Below are 24,234 nucleotides of genomic sequence, written 5' to 3'. Positions count from 1 at the left end.
ATTCACATTTGAATGATGACTCAGTGGCATCTTAAAGATGACTACCTTGAGTTTGTAATGTTTCCTGTCATGTCTTCTAGAAATACATTCATGCATGAAGTTTGCTTAGGGCAAGGCAATAGCAAATTATTTTGAAAAGCAGTTATCACTCATATTTTATTCAAATGTGGATTTGCCAGATGTTTGAAATTCACTTAAAGTGAATTTCATAAAAAAGACTTCATGAAGACCCGAAGGAAGGACTGAATTTCCTGGATGTCTGTCAGAAAGTGAACTCCGATCCAACACCAGTTCAGAGGGAGACTTTTTGCAACTTTCCCTGATCTATGGGTGGTAGTAACATTTCTAAATATAAATTTTTTTTTGTTTTTTTATTTTTTGAAAAATAGTATAAGTAAAGAAGCTTATAAGTTCTATCAAAACATAATTAAACCATGCATGATAGTGAGAAAAACTGAACACCGTGTATATTATTTCACTCAGCCTAAGAACAGCACTGTGAAATCATGATAACCCTTATTCATAGAGCTCATAGGGGAGAAAACATTTGCAAAGCCAGCCATTAAATAATGAACTCAAAACAGATGGCAGGTTCATTGCAATTCACACAGACATCTGAAGAATGAGGAGTTCTATTTGAGCGCTTCCCATCCCGTAAAGGGACAAATTTATAAGATATCCTTGGGACTGTACCCCTTTGTTGGGATCATATGCCTGAACTAACTGAAATCTATTGATATCAATAAAAATAAAGCAGGCTTTCCCTTTGAACTTGAGGAATAAGTTTCTGTTGTGTTTGTCAGATTAAAGACTTGCCATATTTATGTATTAATTTATAGTCTATATTTTGGCTAAGTAGGTTGTAGGGAACATAAGTATTTAAGGGAATTTAAATCTGTAAATCTCTACATAAACCATATTCCACATAAAATTTTCATTAGACATACACTTGTGCCGTTGGTCTTATAGGACAGAAGACAGAACATTTGATGCTATCAAAACTGTAATGTTGGAGAAAGCAGTGTAGTTATATGCATGCTGACCAATGTCTTCCAGGTACAATATGAGCTTCCTCTAGTTGCATCTGTGGAGTTTTGATCCCATAACAGCACTACTTAATTTGTAATGTTTTCACTTGTTTAATGTCATATTATATACACATACAAAAATGGTCAAAGGACAAATGTAAAGATAGAACATTTCAGTTTACAGATGCACTTTCAAATCCTACTTTGTGTTATTTAAATGACATATAATGAATTCTTATAATACCTTAAATACTTCCTTTTATAATTTAATTTAGACTTTCTTAAAAAAAGAAAAAAATCTAGTTGCCAAAAGTGAGCAAAATAATTTTTAAAACCTAAATATATGTCTGTCATAGTAAAGTAATATAGCTTATAAAAACTGAAAAAACTTAGACAGAAACAAAATTTTTCATGATTTATTTTACATATGACTATTTTATATATGATACAAGTTGTCTACAATATTCTGATTTAAGTCAGACTAAGATACATTGACAGTATTAATAGTTCATTACTTCTGAGGACATATGTCGTTATAGAAGGCAAAACCTACTACTGGAGAGACTTTATGAAACATTGACAGATAAAACGACAAAAAAAAAAAAAAACCAATTTGGGACTATAAGATAATTTTTTGGCTGTGTCGTCACTTTCAATGGATAATTATAAATTTGTGCAAAGAAATGTATTTATAAAAAGCTTATTATAATAAATAATATTAGACAGGTAATGCAAATGAACTGAGCTGTAATGTAATATGAATATCTCATAAAATAGAAAGTAATAAAATCTAGGAATTTCACAGATAAAAAGCTAAGGATTGGCTAGAATTTCAATTTTTACTAGTTTTCTAAGTAAAGCATGATTTTGGCAGAATTTCAGGAGTCACATGGAAATAAAGACATCTCAAATATTCTGCATTGCATAGTCTACAAAATTTTGCTTTATTTCCTTAATTCTATGGTGAAGAAAGAATCAAACAGCAGGAATAAAAAGCTGTACTCAAGGCTCTTCTTGCATTCACCTCTTCCTTTCATCACTCTTTAGAACCTGCAAACATCTAACTTTACATTTAAACTTAAAAGCTCTCATGACTGATATTTGAGAGTAGATTTTCATAGTAAATGCTCTTATTATTTTAGGGAAACTTTCCAGATAGAAATTTTTTTGCCTGTAGGACTGATTTTCAGATATATATAAACTGTATTTCATCTTGTACTCATAATCTTTAATACGAATTTCCCCATATTAAGCAATTTTATAGAATCTGTAACCTAAACCAGACCAATTATGAGTTAGAGGCCACGCTGGGCTGCATGTCTCAAAAATAAATAATCGAATCATTTTTATGAAGTAGTGATCTATGAAAAAAGTCTCAAACCACCTGAAAACCAACCTCTATGTAACTGTAGTCTTTTATGAGAGAAATGTAAAAATTAAAAAAATGAAAACCAAAGAAACAGATTAGCAAAAAATGACATGTAATCCCCCCAAAAGAGAAAAATCCCACAGTCACAGAAAGAGCAAATACTAAATACATTGGGGAAATGGCTTCATATTACCATAGTTAGGAAAATTTATAAATATCGCTTATCAATATTGATGTCTTTATCCATGTCCTTTGTAATTTAAAATTCACATATATGCCAATTTTACTAATTCTAGTTAATCGTGAACAGTAGTTAGATAATCTTTGTATATTTATACTTATTCTGTTTTTCTTAATTATTAAATATAGTTTGATTTTAAAGTGAAAATATACTTACTCAAATGAGGATTTACAGGCGCTAAAAGAAATAAAACAAATAGACATTAGCTTAGAGTTTTTCAAAATATAAAGTCTAATCAGCCTATTCTGTATCTCATAGTTCCTTAGCAAAACTTAATGACTTTCCCCAACTGTGGCAGTAGAGAATTATATCTGCGATCCATTTTGTTATAGAGGATTGGATATAACCTACTTTGGTGCTCAAAAATAACAACCTCAAAGTACCAAAAAGATCAATGCTAAATAGCATGGGGGATTTGCTCATTTTCCAAGGAATGCATTTGCTAACCTTTTCTATCTTAACCAGTGAAAGCCAAACCCAGCAATCAAAAACAAGGCTGACAGTAGGCCAACCTATAATCCAGATGGTTTAACAACAAAAGCAATTTTCCAACAGAGATTGTACTTTTATTTTTTTCTGTTATCTACTTCTACTGAAAATGATAGGGCATATATGAAATAATGCAATCTTCATATCATGTCTTGTGTTCTAAATAAATAGCTATTTTATGCCACTTGGTTTAATTAAATTAAAACACACATGCTGAAACATTGTTCACACAAAGTTCTCACACGATAAGCAACACATTCTACAATTTTTTTCATCTAAGGAAATATTTATTTCAGAAAACAAATTACATTTGCAATACAAGTGTCAATTGATTTCCATCCAATGGGGGTTGATACTTTAAATTTTACCTAAAAGTCACAAAATATAGCTATTCTTTAACATAAAATGGTGTCTGTATGTATTGATCATGTATTTATCACTTTGGGAAATAATTTCATTCTGGATGAAGTAGAAAATTATTGTAGTTTCTCAAGATTACAATGGCTAGGTGCTCTACTCTGCACAACTTGATCCCTTTTGTCACTCTCCTACTGTTCACACTTAAGTAGCTTTATATAACTTGTACATTATGGTAAAGTATGATATATAAAACTATACACATATACACAAATCTCTACATTTAGATTAACTTTTAAAAATTGATTTTCTTAATCAGTTACTTGCACTGTTTCTACATAAAGAAAATAATTCCCATTATCTTAGTTGTTTTTCTGATTGTACACGCCACATTGCAAATTATGGACTGAATATCACAGAGAAGGAGGTATACATTTACTGGTTTCACTGAAAGTGAACTTAAAAAGATCAATTTATGCCAGGTGGTAACCCACACCTGTAATGCTAGCCACTCAAAAGGTTGCGATTGGGAGGCAGAGATCAGGAGGATGATGGTTCCAGCAGAAAAAAAAAATCACAAGACCCTATCTAAGGAAGTGTAGATAGGGGGGTTGCAGACCAGGCTGGTAGGAGCATAAATGTGAGACCCTATCTAAAAAATAACTAAAGCAAAAAAGGGCTGGGGTCATGGCTCAAGTACTGGTGTGCCTGCCAAGCAAGGACAAGGCCCAGAGTTCAAACCACAGTACTACCAAAAACAACAGCAACAAAATAATTCTCTTGTAAGATAGCAATATTAATTTCAAAGGTTAAAATTATTTCATAATTTAAAATAATATGAAATTATAAGACAATTCTATACACTACTTTTCAAATGAGTATCTTTAAATTATAATTTATTTCTAAGCAATGTTACATTTCCATGCCATCTTTGATGACTGGATTTTAATGGAATTTTCTGCTGCAATATTTTATTGACTAAATTCATTTTACCAAGCACAGTTAACTTTTAAATTTTGCAATTTTAAATTCTAAATATTGCAATGAGTCCATTGATTTCCTTTTCATTTATATTTGCATGTCTAATTTCTTTTAAATGCCAATTACAGGTTGAATTGTGTTTGCCAAAAGAATTCTATGTTGAAGATTAATCCTTTGTCTGACTGTACTTTTGATAGGGTATCTAGGAAGAAAATTAGGTTAATTTAGATCGTAAGAGTGTGGCCCTAATCCAATGGGTTGGTGTCTTTATAAGAAGCAGAGGAGACATTAAAACTTTCTCTCTGCTGCCTGAGGCCATCTAAAGAAGATGACTATCTATAAGCTATGAAGAGAGTTCCAAACAGAGACCAGCCATGCTCCTCAATCTTGAACAAAAACTTCTGTATTTTTAATATATCCAACATTATAGTATTTCACTATGTCAGCCCAAGGAAACTCATACAATGCCTATATATCATTAAAGAATAGTTTACCTAAATATTTGTTATATAAAAATAATTTTAACTGAGCAGTTAACACGTTAATATTCATGCCTATGATGCAAAGGTAACTTTTAAAACTTAAAAGTAATTTGTTCTACATCTATTCTTTCATTTTAGTTTGTTTCCTCAGAATTTTCAATAAAAACTACTGAGCTTATAATCGTAAGCTTTAATACCTCTTTAAGGACAGTCGTAATGAACTTCTAAACTTGAACAAAGACGTAAAACTTATCTGCAGTCAACGAGAGAACCTAGTTTTAGGGAGTTCTCATTTCATAGTTTTTTATGCAGGACACCAAAACTTTTTGGTCATAATATCCTCATCTTAACAGAATTATTAGAGACATATCTGTGAATGTCAGTGCCTTGGCTTCCAGGCTTAGCATTATGTATATGGAAAGAAATATGATAATTCTAGTTAACTAGAATGAACCCAAAGCCCTCACATTTGATGCATTTTGTTTTAAAAGTTGGCCTTGCCGTTCAGCTTCATCTTCAGCTTGATGTGAAGACTGATAAATCAGTTTTTACTTGTTTTATTAATAAAATACAATTTAGATATCTTAGTTAATGGTTTTGTGATTTAGCTAGGTAAATATCTTTGTGACAGATAAGTTATTTATAAAATTTCTAAAAAAAATAATATCCTCATCTTTAAAAGGAATGGATACCAATAACCCAGCAACAAATATATACATATATACTTAATTGTACATACACGCACACACACACACACACACACACACACATAGAGAAAGAAATTTATAACTTAGGGGAAAGAAGAATAAATGCTGGATAAGAAGAGGAAATAATTCATATTTATAAAATATATTAAATTACAATTTTAGAAAAATATACAGGAACATTTTCTAGTTGTCCAATAGAATCATGGAGCTGAGTAGAGTCTTTGTTAGTATTTGCATCATTAACATAATAATACACATATTTTAAAGGATCACATTTATGAAAATATATGTAATGATCCCAGTGCTTTGATATTACTTGATCATCTACAAATTTTCAATCCTATAGTATATATTATGAGATTTTAGTGAAAATTGAATGTGGATAAAAACAACATTAATGAGCTCCTAATAGTTTCACTTTTGACATTATTTGCTGCTCTCTTTTTTAAATTAAACTAAATTTTACTGATATTTTAGTTGGTTTTATTTTTTATATCAATTTTTTTTTTTGTGTTGTACTGGGGTTGAGCTCAGGGCCTTCCCCTTGAGCCACTCCACCAGCCCTATTTTTGTGAAGGGTTCTTTTGAGATAGGATCTCATGAACTATTTGCACAGGCTGGCTTCGAACCACCATTCTTCTGATCTCTGCCTCCTGAGTAGCTAGAATTACAATCATGAGCCATTGGCCTCCAGCTTGTTTCTTTAATTAGGATATAGTCAGGAGGAGGATTCACAATGACAGTTCCAAATAAGCTTATATTGTACATTGGTTAGATCTCCCCTACCACCTCTCCCTTTCAACCCTCTCCCAGCCCCACTTAAAGCAATTGCATGTTCTATTTCATGTAGGTATATGAAGCCCATCAACCATACACCCTCACTATAATCTCCTTCATTAACTCTCTCCCTCCCACTAGTAGCCCCCTAACACACACACTGTACCTATTTTACCATCTTGTCTTTTGTTATTAATATTTATGCTGATGTTTAAAGGGGTTTCTCAATGTACCCCTACTGTGGGTATACTTTACTTTGGTCTACTGAATCCCTTCTACTGCTCTCCCTTACCCTCTTACCTTCCACCCACCATTTTTCAACAGTTTTCAATATACATCCTTATATCCTCTACCTGCACAGATGTTGTGTTTCACTGCTCTTAAGTAGGGAAAAATATAGTAGGGGATAAAAAAAAATTGACAACTTTATCTGCAAAAAATGTTTTTAACTCAAACCTTGAAAATAAATGATAAAAAGAATGATATGACACTGGACAAATGAAAAAATATGAACTATCTCATCACTGAGTTACTTAACCCTGCATACATTGAAAATACTAGTGGTAGCCAGTTTCATTAAACATTATAGTTCTAAAATGCATGCAAATTTCAATTTACCAAATATTAATTTCTCTAACATATATTAGCATAATAAATCTACTTGCTATTGTTTCTCTTTGAGCTATTAGAGAAAAATATTGTAGACAACTTTTTAATTTTTCACATTTCTATGCTTTTTTGCTTTTTCTCAAAATAGGGCATTTAAATAGTGAAGAAATGTTTTATGCATATAGTTTATAAAAGAAAACTATCACTAACACGTACATACAAACATTCAGATATTTTTAACATTAGCAATTATTAAACTCCGCTAAAAACAAAACAGTGACAAAGATGTCCTTCAATATGTGAAAAAAGATAAATTGTGATATCGTTTTAAAATGGGATATTGGTAAATGATAAAAAGAAATGATCTTTCAAGCCACACAGGACACAGAAAACCTTAAATACATATTGATAATCTAAATAAGCCATCCCAAAAAGGACACATGTATTTGTTCTGAACTATTCAATATTCCAGAAAAAGAGAGACTATAAAAAAGGTAAAGGATCAGTAGTTGCCAGTGTTAGGGGTGGGGAAATAGAATACAGTGGATTTTTAGAGTAGGGGAGATGGTCAGTCTGATATTGAAGTGATGGATATGTAAAATTAATCACTTTCCAAAATCCATATATAATAAATATATATATATTTATATATATATTTATTATATATTAGCATATATAATAAATCCTAATGTAAACTACTGACTTTAATAATATATCAATATTCACTAATTGGTTCTAACAAGTTCTACAATAATGCAACATATTAATATTAGGGAAAACTGCATCAAAGGCAGGGAGCTCTTTGTACTTTTGTCTTTGTATTTTTTGGTGGCTTGGGGTTTGAACTCAGGACTTTATACTTTTAAAACAGGTGCTCTACCACTTGAGTCATTCCACTACTCTATTTTGTTCTGGTTATTTTGGAGATGAGTTCTTGTAACTTATTTGCCCAGGTTGGCCTCCAACCATGGTCCTCCAGATCTCAGCCTCCCAAGTAGCAAGGATTACAGGCATGAACCACGGGCACCCAGGTCTCTGCACTTTCTGCTCAACTTTCTGTAAACCTAAAACTATTCTAAAAAGGAAGTGTATTAATTTTTATTTAAAGCACAGAAAGACACGTTCATCTTATTTCCTAACTTCTTAATGGTATAAGTTTTAAGGTTATCTTAAAAGTTTGAAAAGGTAACACAGAGACACATATTTTATCATTACTCATGCAATCAAGCATAAAGGGGTATTGTAGGTACAGTGTTATCTAATAGCTATTGTGTATCTCTACACTTGTAATCTACACTTGTAATCGTGTTGACAGTTCAACACGAGAAGGGGATCAGAAACCAGTGTAAAGGTCAGTCAGAGATGAATCAACCTAGGTTGCAACAAATTTGTACCTGGAAGCAATGCTAGGAATCTCTCTGTATAGCTATCCTTATCTCGACTAGCAAAATGCTTTGTCTTTCTTATTATTGCTTATGTCTTCTCTTCAACAGAATCAGAGATAAGCCCAGAACAGGTTCTGCCTGGAAATGAGAGGGGGGGATCGGGGTGGGGGGGAGAAAGTGGGAGCGGGGGGCAGCGGGGAGAAATGACCCAAATAATATATGCACATGTGAATAAATTAATAAAAAAATGTTGATATTTATGGTCTTTAAAGTCACTGTTTTTTGTTTTCTTATTTTAGCCACCTGTCAGATGATTCAGAAAACCAAGATGTTAAGTTTTACTTACTAGCTAAATTTGGTAGATAGTTTCAAACTAAATATTCCACATAGTATAATATACAAATAAATACTTTTAATTAAAAGGCTACTTACCACTATATTTGATCACACGAATTGTCGAATCTCCTTCACCAAATTTAGTGAGAGGAGTCAATCGAACTTCATAAGCTTCAGGTTTAATTAGCTCTGTCAAATTATATGTAATTAATTCTCCCTTTTGAATATTCCCATTTATTTTAATCTCCTGTTCCCACCAACGTTGTTGGCCAGCCTGAAATTAAAATAATTTTAAAATAATGTTACCAGTGTGTTCTTTAGAGGAAAAAAAATCCAGAAGTTTATTAAGCAAGCTCACTGCACTACATAAATACATTTTGTTAGTGTTTGAGTTTCTATGGGTAAGAAATTTTACAGATGTTTAAAGATAATTGCCAAAAATCAAAGATTAATTACATAGATTTAAGGGACTTAATGGTCATCCAATTTTAAGTAAGACTCAGAAAGATCAAGCAGGAGTCTTTGATCTAGAGGTTTGGAGAGGTGGATTTAACTACTTCTTACTTATTATATTAATATTATGTGAGATTCTTAAAAACCTGCAACTTCTGTATTATATCAACAATCATATGTATTGCATATATAACAGCACTGCTAAGATGTACTCTAGGCATTAGAGTTATAAACAACAAACACTGATTCCTTAACTTCATTAACTCTTACTTATTATTTATTAAAGCTGTTAATAAGGTAGAAATAAGAAACTTGACTAATCTGATAAATAAGAGTATAAAAATCTGTAAGATGCTTAACTAATGATGATTATATTTTAGAATTGTTACCTTTAGAATCACAAATGAGAAAAGAATGCTTGATATTATCTAGTCAAACATAGTAAGGAGAATAAGTACTTAGAAAACTGAAATGATTCTGTAGGGTTGTCTATGTAGATATCAATCTATGTTAATCTCTCTTTCCCTCCTCCTAGAGGGAAAAGACATACACACATTTATTATATTTCTCACACATGTGCATGTATATCTTATATGTATACACAATTATCCACATATGTGTACATATATATCATATTCCTTCCTATAAAAAAGTAATCTCTCCTTTTATTTCATACTCATCTGCTTTTACTAGCATTTTGAATTTTTCTTCATCAAATTTGTGTATATAATTCATCAGATTTATTAATAGTTCACAGATTTGTCTGCTATTGCAAATTGTTGAAGATATTTTACTGGTTTATGCAATTGTCATGGATTTTTGCACTTCCTTATATTTAATAACATATATACATTTAGATTATATTAAGAACAGTTGTCTGATAATATTTATCTGCTAATTTTCATATCAAGTATATGGTGTAATTTTGTTCATAGTGCTTTTTTCTTGTATTTATGTGTTCAGTTTTGACTATGTGTTGAGCATGTGGCTTAAAATTCTATTACTGGGGGTTTCTTCGGGGCAAAAACATATTCCTTTAGAGATATGCCTTTGTTCTGACATGCTCCTAAGGCATCAACAGTATCATTCATTTTCTCTTCAATTGTGAAACCTTTGTTATCTCAAATCAAAGAGGAGAAGATTCCATGCCTTGGGTTGTCATTCTTGTCTGCTTCAGCATTGCCAAACTTAAGAATCAAAGTTGAAGTTTGCCTGAATTGGTGAACAGCTAGGGGCAAAAGCACTTTGAGTAGGAATTCCATCTGTTACCTTAGATTCCCATTTTCCCTTAGATTTTTGTTTGGTAATCTCTGTGTGTATGTGTCTCCATGCAATATATTATATATAATATCCTTACACATACACATGTATACATATATGTGTATATATCTTCTCACACATGTGCATGTATATCTTATACATATACACATCTACATATGTTTAGACATATTATCTATATTCTTATGTATTTATAAGTGTAGGTATGTGTGATTATTTATCTTTATATTTGTTTCCTGAAGATGGGTTAGTCCTAATTCTATATCACAGATGTTATACTTGTGGAAATGAAAAGCCCTCATTTGTTTGATATCAGCACAGTCTTACACAAATTACAAACAAAATAATGGAATGGAAAGAAGAAAATTTATATAGAAAAGAATATGCTATTGTATTCGTTATGCACATGAAAAGAACATGTACTAGATCTTTATATCATATCTTACATAGAGAAATAAGTCTTAGGAGGATAAAATGTTTAAGATTAAACATCAAAACCAAAGAGATAAATACTACTCTGAATGAAATGTTATGTTATGTATATGTATATCAGAACATCGCACATTTCCTATTAATATGTACAATTTTGTGTCTTTATATGTCATTTTAAAATTAAATTTAAATAACATGTAAAAGGAAAATAATTTGGAACAAAAAGAGAAGGATGTCATTATGACCTCAGGAAATTTATTGTTTTTTTAAACAAAAGAAAAGCTTGCATCATTTAAGGGAAGATTGATAAATTTCAGTTAATTTTAAACTTGAAGTTAATATTCAGTTTTAAAAGTTTAGCTAAAAATTTACTGGCATCGATTAACCCCATTAAGCAGGAAAAAGTACAAGCCAGTGCTTTGAAGAAGATATCCACGATAGATAAATTTAAACTGAATGTATTAAAATTTCCTACAACTAAGAAAAATAACTCATTAGCAAAATGAGTCAAATAAATATAGGCATTTCATAGATGAGGAGACTCTTATAACTAATTTAAAAAATTAGTGAGGCCACTGTGAGGCCTCAGCCTCACAGTGAATCAACGAAATGAAAATTAAAAACACAATACTATTTTCCACTGCCAGATAGACAAAAACCTTTAAAAGGTGACAATATTAAAGTTTGTTATAGACATAAAACAATGAGAATCTTTATGAATATCAGAGCCAGTGTGTAAGGGTTCATAAATGAATGAGATTTCACCCTCATTTACCAGCTAGTAAGTTAGACTGCAACAGTTTCATGAGTAATAGCACAAGACTGGAGGCCGTGTCCTCAAAGGAAAGGACACATGACACCATACACATCATGGGCTATGTTAAAGTTCTGGTCCCTTTTGCCTCCAGTCACACAAGGGTACTACAAAGGCATCTGGGTGGATGATACACAGGTCTTGATTATGCATCATATCTCAAGGACAATGTACTAAAAAAATCCCTTTTATAATTAACAGTAACCAAACTTGTCCACATATTTTAATTACATTGGACATCAAATCTTTCTATTCCAGAAAGAGACACTATTTTCTAAGGATGTTTTCTGTGAAAATGACCATGAAAAGATAGACTGTAATAAAAAAGTAAATAATGTCTGCACACACAAGACATGCAGGAATTCAAGAACTCATGAATAACTGTATTCCAAAAATATATCCCTGAGGAATTTGTAAACTGATACAAGTTTGCAGAAAAATTTAACAATGAACACAATGTTACAATAAAAAAAGTTAAAATCATGTTTCGGAACAGGAATATTCATGACATGGGAAACATAGTAAATGATGTAAACATCTGTTAATAAAATATAAAACACAAATTTAAGACTACCCATAAAATGGAAGGTATAATATAGCATGGAAAAGGAAACTCAGCTACATGCATGAATTTCAGATTTAAATCACATTTTGAAGAGGGTTACATAGATTTGTATTATGGTCTAAAGAAGTGCAGAGGAATAGTAAACACTGAGTTCAAGATGTTGTCTACACGATTAAGGGAGTGTTAACAGAATTAAGAGGTAAACAAGGGACTGCAACTCCATTTGGTGAGTTTTGTTCTTTTAGATTGGTGGTAGATATACAAACCATCATTGTATCATTTTGTGTATGTCTGAAATGTTTCTCTTTTGTAAAGAGAGAATTGAAGAATAAAAGAGGTTGTCAATTCTGAATTCTCTTGAAACTCTCCTTTGAATTCGAAGACAGGCCTTTCTCCTATATTGCTTCCCACATATGTATTTGTGGGTATTCCTTATGCTTTTTCTGGAACATTTTTCCTGGTGACTTTCAGGATTTAATATTTGGTGTTTTTAATACTCACTCTTAGTTGTTCTCACATCAGACATGGGTGAGAGTCACTGAATGACCTGGTTAAAAAAACAAAATTCTTCCTGATGTGGTGACATACACATGTAATTCTAGAACTTGGGAGGCTGAGGCAGGAAGATAGTGAATTCCAAGCCAGTCTGTGCTACATGAAACTCTTGTTTCAAAAGAAAGAAAGAAAAGAAAAAGAAAGAAGGAAGGAAGAAAAGGAGGGAAGGAAGGAAACAACCCCTCACAAAGTCTCAATCACCACTAATTATTGCCTTAATGAGGACTAAAAATAAATTTTTTACAAACCATGTCCTCGCTTTCACAACAGTTTGAATACCAGTAATCCTGAGAGTATATTCTGTGAGGCATAGCTCAGTCTTGCAAGATTACCTCATTATTTCTAGTTCTTCTAATAGCTCCACATGGATAACTTTTATCTTCAGGTCAGGTAATTAAAAACAAAATAAAGCACAAATACTAGTCCTTACTGTGTGCCATTACCACATTGTACTTATTATTACATTCATTCCACCAATACCCTAATAAGGAAGAACTAACACTAGCTGTATTTTACAAATGAGAAAACTGAGGCAGCAGGAAGTTAAGACAACTCCTAACGACTGTAAGGCTGCACAGACACAGAGTGGCGTCTCCAGAATTTGTTATGCCCCAGATAACTCCTTTGCCTCTCCAGAAGTTTATTGCTCCCTTAACTGTTTTTATCAGAGCCATTATATATTACAATAGGCTTATAGTACCGGCTTTTTGCATAGAGCAAAAAACCAATTTGCATACCAGCCAGAAATAATTTCTTATTAATTTTTATACCTACAATATCCAGTTATTAACTTGATTAAGATGTGATGGGATTAAATTCTAGCACATAGGGAATATTTAATTGTTCTCCATGGAGAATAGCTGGAAATCCAAATTGCTTCAGTGATAACTGCAGTCACTGAGTTTGCTGGTAAATTCTGACAAAAAGCACAAAACATGTATTTAATGGACATAAAACTTAATTGCACAGAAAGTACTTATCTTTCATAGATAATCATGAACAGTTAACACCAGATACCACAAAGTTTGTGTCAGTTCTGGAAGTCAAAAATTTACAAAAAAATTTGATGTAGATGACAATTTCTTTCACTGCCTTTAGATTTCAGATTTTTATTTGTATGCACGAAAGACAAAATGCTCTTACTTCAAAAGATAGATATAATCGGTTTAAACACACAAAAGTATACACAGAATAATTTTATATTTTACTATTATTTGAAAATACAAAAGTTTAATAAAGATACAATTTTGGTGATGTTAATAAAAGTTTAATTCCACTCAATATTTGTAGTACATCCCAAGGGAGAGAAAATAAGTACTCTGCTGTTACAATAAGATGTTCTACTCAAGTAATTTTTGCTGGTGGATACATTGATGTTGTTACTTACTACAAACTCCAAAGTACATAACTTCATATGTATATTTAAAAAGCAATAACTTTGATTCTAAGTCTTTAAAGCTACAATGAAAGTATATACCTCAGTAGTTGGAGGCATAAACAATTAAATACTTCATATTGTATATCAGTGAGCTGTGCAAAATGTAAAACTGGAAAACTAAATGCACTGTTTGCACATATACAAAAGAAGTGCAAAATTATTCCACTTATTTAAAGTAAAATCACAAAACCCTCAGAAAATGTGGGACTGCAGATGACTAGTCCTAGGTCATTCCTGTAAGCATGTTGATAGGAAAGCAAGTGTTAAAATATTTTTCACATCAGTTTAAAAATCCACTTTTCTTTTCCTAAGAGATATGTTCTTTCATATTAGTTAGCCTCAAAACTCCCAATTCTCCTGAATGAGGTGTTTTATTAAAAGCTGTGGTTGTGATTTTTATCACAGAGGATAATTAAAAGGCTATTGCTGAAAAGGTCTCAGGAGCAAACACCATGTTAAAATTTTCCCTTATTTTAAAAGTAACAGAATTATCTCCTTTCAGCAAATTAAGCAAAGTCTGCATCAGACTTAAATGGGAAGCAAAGCTACCATCTCTTCCAACTTCTTTTGGACTGTGAATCTTTTTCAGTACTATAAAAAAACTCCATTGAAAAGTATTTCATAAGTGATAATCTAAAAGAGAAGAGAGGCTACATCAACCAAATATGAGGTATGTGAATGCCAATAGCCCACTTATGTTAATGTAACTATGTAAGAGAAATACTGACATACTCTTTTTATAGAAATCTGCTACTTGTGTTTATCAGTCACACTCCTAGGAAAAAAATAATACCTAATATTAAAAATGCAGGTATTATGGACCCTAAATCATATACTCTACTGATTATATCACAGAATATAAACTTGCTAAAATGATATTTTAAGAGTTTAAATTAAATTTTCTTATAGTCCCAAATAAAAGATAGGAGACATCAGGAGACATGGATTTTAATATGTACTATTGTTCTAATAACATCTTTTGAGGGAAAGGGGGATAATAAGTTACAAGTCAGCAAATGTACATCATATTCACTTTTTACTAAAAGTAGCATACATTTATCCATATAATTATATAACTTTCTTCCATCACTACCAAAAACTTGTGGCTTCTCTTTTTTACAGTCTGTAGGAATTCTTTTGAATAACGGCCACTTTTATAACACTGTGGAATGCTTCTTAAAATACTCTGCTTATGATATTAACACCCTTAGAAGTGGCAGTATCTTTTTATATAACACAAATGTTTATTCATTTTTTGTATGCCAAGTCTTTTTGGAAGCTTGCATTATTATGACTAAATTAGAGGTAAGTAGGTTTTTTTGGAAGTCAGATTCAAATTTTGACAGACTAACTGATGACTAGTCCCTCAATAGATTGCATCAGCACCTGCTGATTGGAGATTCTATGCAATCACTTCAGGTATGAGGGCAGCATCTACTACTTTTCATTGTATTTCCATAGTCATAAATGTGATAGATCATTACCAACTACATACTATCTTTGGTTCTCAATATGCATCAAAGGAGATCCAAGATGGCAAGTAAGGTAGGGAATCAGAAATCCTAAGCTTAGTGACTCCATAGACCACACTGCAACATTGGAGCTACACTTGGGTAATTCTGATTGCTTCTAGACAAAATAATAACTGTCATCACATTAGGTGCAGGTAAAATTCAAAGACTGACTCTTAAATCAGCCTTTAATTGCACCTGACAGCCATGGAAATCCCATGTGGCACAGTCAGCAAGGCATGACCGGCCCTGGGAAAAAAGCACCCCAGCCATTTCTCTCTCTCTCTCTTTTTTTAATCCCAACAAACACAAGACAAAGCATCAATCAGAGTCAAACTCTGTGACATCCTAGAAAGCCTCTGCAACCTGTGGAAAGCCCCCCCCTACACCATGCTGCATTGAGAAAAGCAATACCATTTCTCTCCACCAGCCAGCTCCAAAGCTGCTTGCTTGAATCTGCAAAACAATCAGGTGAGCCTCAAGTACCCCATACAACTCTGCTATCCACCCCCCAGGAACATAATCCAGTGAAGCCCCTAGGCAGATTGAACCCCATCCCCAAGAAAAGTGAAAAACATAAACAGCAAAATGTAATCTAACACTGACAGCAGAGGTGGGGGTGGAACACTGAATCTGCTCTGGAGAATGGGGGTGAGGCAAGGAGCCGAACTTTCAGTGAAGGAATGTGGAGAAAAGCAGCAAAGACTGAGAGCAGGGATGGGGTGACAAGCCAACCTCCCAGAGGAGCCACAAGCACCCAGCAGAGGTCAGGGGAGGCACAAAGATTAGTGGGGGAGCAATAGTCCAACCTCCCAAGGCAGGGCTGATGGTGGATCCTGGAGCTGATCTTGTGGGATAGAGGGCTGCATTCAAAACTGAATTACACCACTTTCCTGGGGAAATGCTGACCTGCAGCTGAAGGGCAATATAGCTGCTGCCTACAGAAAATAGTAACAGCTCTGACCTCCTGTATGAACTGGCAGACTTACTTCACCTTCCATTGCAACTAATCCTGTGAACAGAAGGACCAAATACTATTCACAAGCCAATTACCTGGTAAGACCAAATCAGACTTTCCACTTGTTTGCCAATACCAGGATTGGATGCCTAAGGAATAACTCCCAAACTTCTGCCAAAAGACTGAACTTTGTGTTGTTCCTGTACATGGTGTTTTTTATTGTTGTGTGTGTGTGTGTGTGTGTGTGTGTGTGTATGTGTGTGTTTTCTGTATTATTAACTTCACCATCACTACTTTCTTTAAACCTATTCTTACTCCCTTTGCTTTCCCTCCTTCTCCTGTGCTACAATCCATTGTTCTCCCTCCTAACTACTCCTTCTGCCCCTTATCATTCACTCTCTTCCTGTCTTCACTTTCCTCTCCTATCCTTTCCCAACCTGTCACACATTACCCCTCCCTCCTACACACTCACCACCCACTGACTAGCCAACTGTACCAACTGTACACAATCCCAGCCTTCTGCAGTCCCTAACACAAGCACCCTCCACTCTAACAACAGACATACACCTGTGGGTATCCAACAGGTGTATTGAATAAATTACAAGTTTGAGTTTGGCACATCCCCAAACTGCAGAAGGGAGCAAGCATAGTTATGCCCAATAAATTGCACACTTGGATTGGCACCGCCTCAACAATAGAAGTGGGCAAGATGCAGTACAGCTGTTTTTCCTAAGATGTTTATGTTCAGAGAGAAACTGTCACAGGTTCTTCCTGTTCCTGAGGATCATGGTTTCATGCCCCCTCCCCCATGAAATGCCTCTCCACCTTGTGTTGCTACTGTATATAATAAACTCACTGGAGGTGGAGGATGCTGGTGGTCTCCATCTGAGCACACAGCCTACCTGGCTCCAGCTTTGTGCATGTTTGGTCTTCTGCCTGTTTGTGTTTTCTGGCATCTCCCATTGCCCCCAGTTAAGGTTTCTAGAACAAGCAGGAGTGGGCCAAGAGAGCTGGTGCCTGAACAGGGACCTGAGAGTGAGGTGACATGCAAGAGATGGCACTCCAAACAGGGACACGAAAGTGAGGTGATGCCTGGATAGGAACTTAACTAAGGGGGAACTTAAAGCCTGAGTTGAGGAGACACTCTCTAAGAAGCACGCACATAAGAGAAACAAGTAAGGTGAGGGTGGAGAGTGAATTGAGTACAGCCAGGTATAAAAGCATGGGACAGGGTGAGTCTAAGAACCCAGAACACTAGGCTTTAAAAAAGCTATGCTGGGGGGAGGGGGGAGAAATGACCCAAACATTGCATGCACATATGAATAAAATAAAAATAAAAAAAAAAAGCTATGCTAAGAATTATAAGGTAGAAGAATTAAGGATTATAAGGTAGAGACATTAAGGATTATATGGTAGAAAATGGTAGAAAAATTATAAGGTTATAAGGTAGAGAACCATAGATTATAAAGTAGAAGAATAGTAAGTATTATATGGTGGAAGAATTATAAGGTAGAATTAGATGATAGAAAATGGCAGAAAAATTATAAGGTGGAAATTATACAATAAAATATGGTAGAGGACTTATAGCAGAGTTGTAGAAGTAAAAAAAGATTTTCCTCCTCGGTAGTTTAGCTGGGATGTGGGGTTTACCCCTTAAAGCAGTCATACAGGAGTGTGAGAGGCAGTAACAAGATGCCGTGGGCGGTGGAAGTGCTGAACCGTCAGCCCCACCTTAAAAGTAAAATTCAGTCCAGAGCTTCTGATTCAGTGTCAGATGAGGGTCAGGAGGAGGCTCTGGCTCATCGAGCTCTGGGAACCATGCATTTGGGAATCCCTTCATGGGCCAAGAGGTTTCATGCTCTTGCTAAGAGTCCCCTGCAGGCTGCCCTGTAGGCAGCTGGTATCCAGAAGAGGATACAGCTGGTTTTAGATTTTACCCTGTGCTTGAGAGACTGGACCCTAAAGACCCTCACATACAACAGAGATTTCATGACTGAGCCACCCACTGGTGCCAATGGGCCCGGGACTTGACTCCTGGAGTGGTGTCAGAGGGGAGGAATGGAGTTTGTGGAGCGTGGCGCCACTGCAGGGAACAGGTGGGCCAGGCCCAGCTCCATTTCCATGCCACAGACAATGCAGGCAATTGCTGGTGCAAACCTGCTTCTATCCCTGTTTTGTGAGCCATTTGCACTCTCATTCTAATCTCCCCAGTGCACTCACTGGTGGTAATGCCCAGGCAAATAACCTAGTCTCTGGGTTTGCATTGGGCTTACCAATAGGTGTATTGAATAAGCTTCATGTTTGAGTTTGGCGCAGGCCCAAACCACAGAAGGGCACAAGTATAGTTATGCCCAATAATTGCAGGCTTGATTGGAAGAGCCTCAGCTACACAAGTGGGCCAGATTGCAGACAGCTGTTTTTCCTAAAATGTTTACGTTCAGAGAGAAGCTGTCACAGGTTCCTCCTGTTCCCAAGGATTATAATGTCATGCCCCCTCCCCTGGGAATTGCCTCTCCACCTCATGTTGCCACTGTATATAGTAAACTCACTGGAGGAGGAGGGGGCTGGTGTGTCTCCATCAGAACACCCAGCCTACCTGGCCCCAGATTTATGCATGTTTTGTCTTCTGTCTGTTGTCTTTTCTACATCTCCTGTCACCCCCAGTTAAGGTTTCTAGGACAAGCTCATGGCACTGCATGAGATACACCCAAACACACACAAAGGCCACAATACCCAGGAGCCCCCATACTTCTTTCCCCACCCAACCACCCCTTTTCCAACACCCCCTTTTAGTGCCACCTTTACCAATTTCCCAAATTTCTATATCTAGCCTAATAACCATTACCCATCCCCACTGTTTGTAGAGATTATCACCAAGGGGTTTTCTATATAATATGTAAACAACTAGTCTGACATTGAACCTGTGAATTTGTTATTGCTAAATTATACCTCCATGCCAGGGACAGAAAGAGCACATCAACCTAGCTAAAAACCAAGTCAGTCACAACACAAAAATTAAATCAATGGAAAGAAAACAGACAATTAAAACTACCAGGTAGCCTATCAAGACCATAGTCACACAGCACCAAGTGGAGCAATGGAAAGAAGAAGGGATGGAAACCACTGTGCTCAAAAAAAATACTTCAATACAGAATTCAGTGGAAATGAAGATGACACCCAGTTCTTGACTCCAACAAAACAATGATAAATGTCACTAAGGAGCTCAGTGACACCCACAAAAAAAACCTCAAAGAAGAAATCTCTGAGACATTCATGGAGAAGATACTAGACACGGTTAACCAGAATGTATAAGAGGCACTCAAGAAATTTCAAGATACTAAAAATAAAGAACATGAGAAGACACAGAAACAAATAAATGAGCTCATGAAGACTTCAAGAAACAAAGTGAAACAAAGGACACTATACGAATTAAAGTTGACAACAAAATATAAAAGAAGAGTTGAACAAACATATGGAAAAATCTCAGAAAAAAAGAATCATACAGAAATCCTGGAAATAAAGTCTCTTTCATCAAACAAAAAACACAGTGGAAGGCCACTCCAACAGACTAAAACAAGCGGAAGACAGAAACTCAGAGCTCGAAGATAAAATAGAAATTAAAGAAAAAAACAGAAGACATCTTAGTGAAAAAGCTCAAGATCTGTGAAAAGGATATGGAAAACTCAGTGACTCCATCAAAAGACCAAACCAGAGGATCATGGGTATTGAAGAAGGAGAACAGGTGTGAGCAAAAGGGATATGTTATATATTCAATAAAATAATAACAGAAATTTTCTCAAATCTCAAGGAAGTTTTGCCCATTCAGGTACAGGAAGCCTCCAGGACACCAAACAGACTTGACCAAAATAGAACTACCCCATGACATATTATCATTAAAACAACAAGCACAGAGTACAGAGAAAGAATATTGAAGGCTGTAAGAGAGAACAAATAAATAACATATAAAGGTAAACCCATCAACATACCAGCAGATTTCTCAATGGAAACCTTAAAATCAAGAAGGGTATGGAGTAAGATATTTCAGGCACTGAATGAAAATAATTTCAGCCCCATGAAACTCTACCCAGCAAAACCATCATTCAAAATTGATGGAGCAATAAATATCTTCCACGATAAACAGAAACTAAAATAATATATGACCACCGAGCCATCACTACAGAAGATTCTACCAGGAATTTTGAACACAGAAGATGAAAGCAAACAAAACCATGAGAGGATGAGAAGTATCAAACCACAGGAAAAGAAAAGACAACTAGTCAGAGAGTAGCATTGATTCAGCTGCACACGATCAAACCCTTAAACAACAAAAACAACTAAATGTCAGGAATCACCACATACCTATCAATACTAACACTGAATGCTAATGGATAGAACTCCCCATCAAAAGACACTGGCAAACTGGATTAAAAAGGGAGATCCAACAATCTGTTGTTTACAAGAGACCCATCTCATTGACAGAAATAAACATTGGCTGAGGGTGAAAGGCTGGAAGAAGATTTACAAAGCCAATGGCCCCTGAACATAGGCAGGAGTAGCAATATCTATTTTAGACAAAGTAGACTTCAAACTTATATTGATCAAATGAGATAAAGAAGTACACTTCATACTAATAAGAGGGGAAATACACTGAAAGGAAATAACAATTATCAACCTATATGCACCCAATGTCAGTTCACCCAGTTTTATCAAACATATACTAAAGGACTTAAAAGCACATATAGACTCCAACACAGTGGTAGTGGGAGACTTTGATACCCCTCTATCACCAATAGATAGGTCATTCAAACAAAAAATCAACAAAGAAATCTTAGAACTAAATGACACCATAGATCAAATTGATCTAACTTTTGTCTACAGAATATTTCATCCAACATTAGCACAATATACATTCTTCTCAGCAGGCCATGAAACTTTCTCCAAAGTAGATCATATTTTAGGGCACAAAGCAAACCTCAGTAAATATAAGAAAACAGAAATAACCCCCTGCATTTTATCTGATCACAATGCATTAAAGCTAGAACTCAACAACAAAAAACAACAGCCAGAAATATGCAAATAATTGGAGGCTGAAGAACACATTGCTCAATCATCAGTGGGTGATAGAAGAAATAAGAGAGGAAATCAAAAGTTTCCTGGAAGTTAATGAAAATGAAAACACTACCACCAGAACCTATGGGACACAGCAAAGGAAGTCATAAGAGGAAAGTTTATAGCCATGAGTGCATAGTGAACTCTGTGTGGTTTTTCTTATTCTGTTCTAACATTTAGCTTCCATTTATGTCACAACCACCTTGCCACTTAGTCAATAGTTCTATTCTGCCTATATTTTTCTTAGGTAAATCACAAGTCCTTTAGATCTAACATTATTTCTACCATTTTGGAGGGCATTTGTGGTCCTGTCTCTTTCCCTAGTAACTTACTGAAAGAAAGGGCATGCCAGTCCCCACTCACCCTGCCCCCAATCTGGTTCTTTACTCTACTATGCTACCCAAGGATTCCCTAAATGGGATCCAGAGCTCCAAGGTAAGTATGACAGTTATCCTAAGCTTATAGGTTGGGAAACAAGCCCACATCTTCCCTTCCAAACTGGGTAGCAGTTGTCCTTTTTTAGAAGCAGATTTTGGGCACACTGTATAGAGTTTCTCACATTTTTACTTAAATATTTCTCATTACCATACTGGAGAACAAGAATAAAATATACAATAGTTAATATTTCAAATTTGAACTGTGTTTAGAATCAAAAGTTTTAATTTATATGACAGACTGCTGTCAACATGAATTTAATTTGAGTGTCTTGAAAATCGTTGCCTACAGCATTTATTTATTAATTTTTAGCATTAGTTACTTGATATAAAACAGAACAAAAGAGTATAACAGTCCTCAGGTAAAGGCAACCTTGAAGTGGGTCAACAACCTCAGTCTTTCCTACAGTTTAGTAAGTTTTCTACCTTTGCCTCTCAGTGAGACAGTGATGTCTGAAAGGATGTGAACTTAGTGTGCAGCTAGAGTCTGTAGCAGGTATCTCTAATATGTAAAAGAAAAGGTTTGCACTTATACTTCAAGGATGTTTTAAGAAAAAAGAAGATAACTAAGTCTTAGGCACACAGAACATTGTTCTATGAGAACCAAGTAACATGTTCTTGCTTGGTGATAATTAGAAATAGAAGAAATAGCAAAAACAAAAATTGAAATAGAAAAAGTAGGAGAAAAACAGTTACTAAAACCTATAAAATATATTAAATGTGATATAATAAAATTTAAAGTTATTCCAAGAAAATAAAGACAAATAAAAAACTTTGACCAAAAGGGTCCTTTAAGACACTGAAAAAAAATGCTAAAGTGGAAAGATTGCAAGCAAGTCTGGTATTTTACATTCTATAAAGTTTAGTACATGTTTTTTTTCAGGTTTCATTGTGCTAGTTCATATAATTATACAAAGTTACATTGACCATATTCACCCTCCTTTATGCCTTCATTCACCTTCCCCTCCCACAAGTCCCCACTGCCTTACAGCACCTATTTCACAGTCCTGTCCTTCATTTGTAACTCCATATTCATTGTTCAAAGGGGTTTCATGATGGTATCCCTGCTGTGAATATACTGTACTTTAGTCAGATTAACTCCCATTATTACTCTCCCTTACCCTTTCCCCATCCTCTGTTTTTCAACAGCTTTATATTCCCTTGTGCCATCTTCCTACATAGATGCCATGTATTTTGACAGTGTTCATTTTTTATCATTCTGTTTTCTTCTCCCTCTTCCCTTGAGTCTCATCAAATAATCTCACTATTGCAAAATGTCCTCTATATAAATGTGTATATGATCATGTTTGTATTTTTGTATACATTTATCGTTGGATCTGTCTGCCACATGTGGAGAGAAAATAAGTGACCTTCGTCTTTCTGAACCTGGCTTACTTTACTTAATGTGATGGTCTCCAGTTGCTTCCATTTACCTGCAAACAACATAATTTCTTTCTTCTTAATGGCTGAGTACTATATTGTGTATAGAGTCCACATTTTCTGAATCCATTCATTAGTTATAGGGTGCTGTTTCTACCTTTGCCTTTCAGTGAGCATGATTGTAAATAGTGCTACATTAAAGACGGGTGTGCAGGTGTCTCTATTGTATCATGACTTACATTCCTTCAGGTATGTGCCTAGAAGTGATATTGCTGATCATATTACAGTTCTGTTTTAGTGTTTTTAGGAATTTCCAAATTGTTTTCCATAGTGGTTGTTGTAATTTACATTCTCACAAACAGGGTTCCTACTTCACTCGATCCTTGTCAACATTTACTGTTGCTTGTGTTCTTGAAGATAGCCATTCTAACTAGGGTAAGATGAAATCTTAATGTAGTTTTGATTTTTATTTCCTTTGTGGCCAGGGAAGTTAAACACTTCTTCATGTATTTATTGGTCATTCGTACCTCTTCCTTTGAAAATTGC

At 34.7% G+C, this 24,234-nt stretch overlaps 1 protein-coding gene across 2 annotated transcripts in view; it reads right to left on the bottom strand.

The window, feature by feature from the left end:
- Nucleotides 1–24,234, bottom strand: part of Mdga2 (MAM domain containing glycosylphosphatidylinositol anchor 2) — an 815,899-nt gene that overhangs the window by 34,939 nt on the left and 756,726 nt on the right. For both annotated transcript variants that reach the window (XR_012446173.1, XM_074068038.1), the window contains exons 11-12: nucleotides 8,858–9,035; nucleotides 2,795–2,815 (exon numbers count right to left, since the gene is read on the bottom strand). Coding sequence is in view for 1 of the 2 variants with exons in the window: in XM_074068038.1 (XP_073924139.1) it covers nucleotides 2,795–2,815; nucleotides 8,858–9,035 (199 nt within the window). In the remaining variant the exon portion in view is untranslated. The remainder of the gene's footprint in view (nucleotides 1–2,794; nucleotides 2,816–8,857; nucleotides 9,036–24,234) is intronic.

Source organism: Castor canadensis, chromosome 3, assembly GCF_047511655.1.
Source record: "Castor canadensis chromosome 3, mCasCan1.hap1v2, whole genome shotgun sequence".
NCBI classification, from domain to species: domain Eukaryota; kingdom Metazoa; phylum Chordata; class Mammalia; order Rodentia; family Castoridae; genus Castor; species Castor canadensis.
This window is presented reverse-complemented; position numbering and strand designations above follow the sequence as displayed.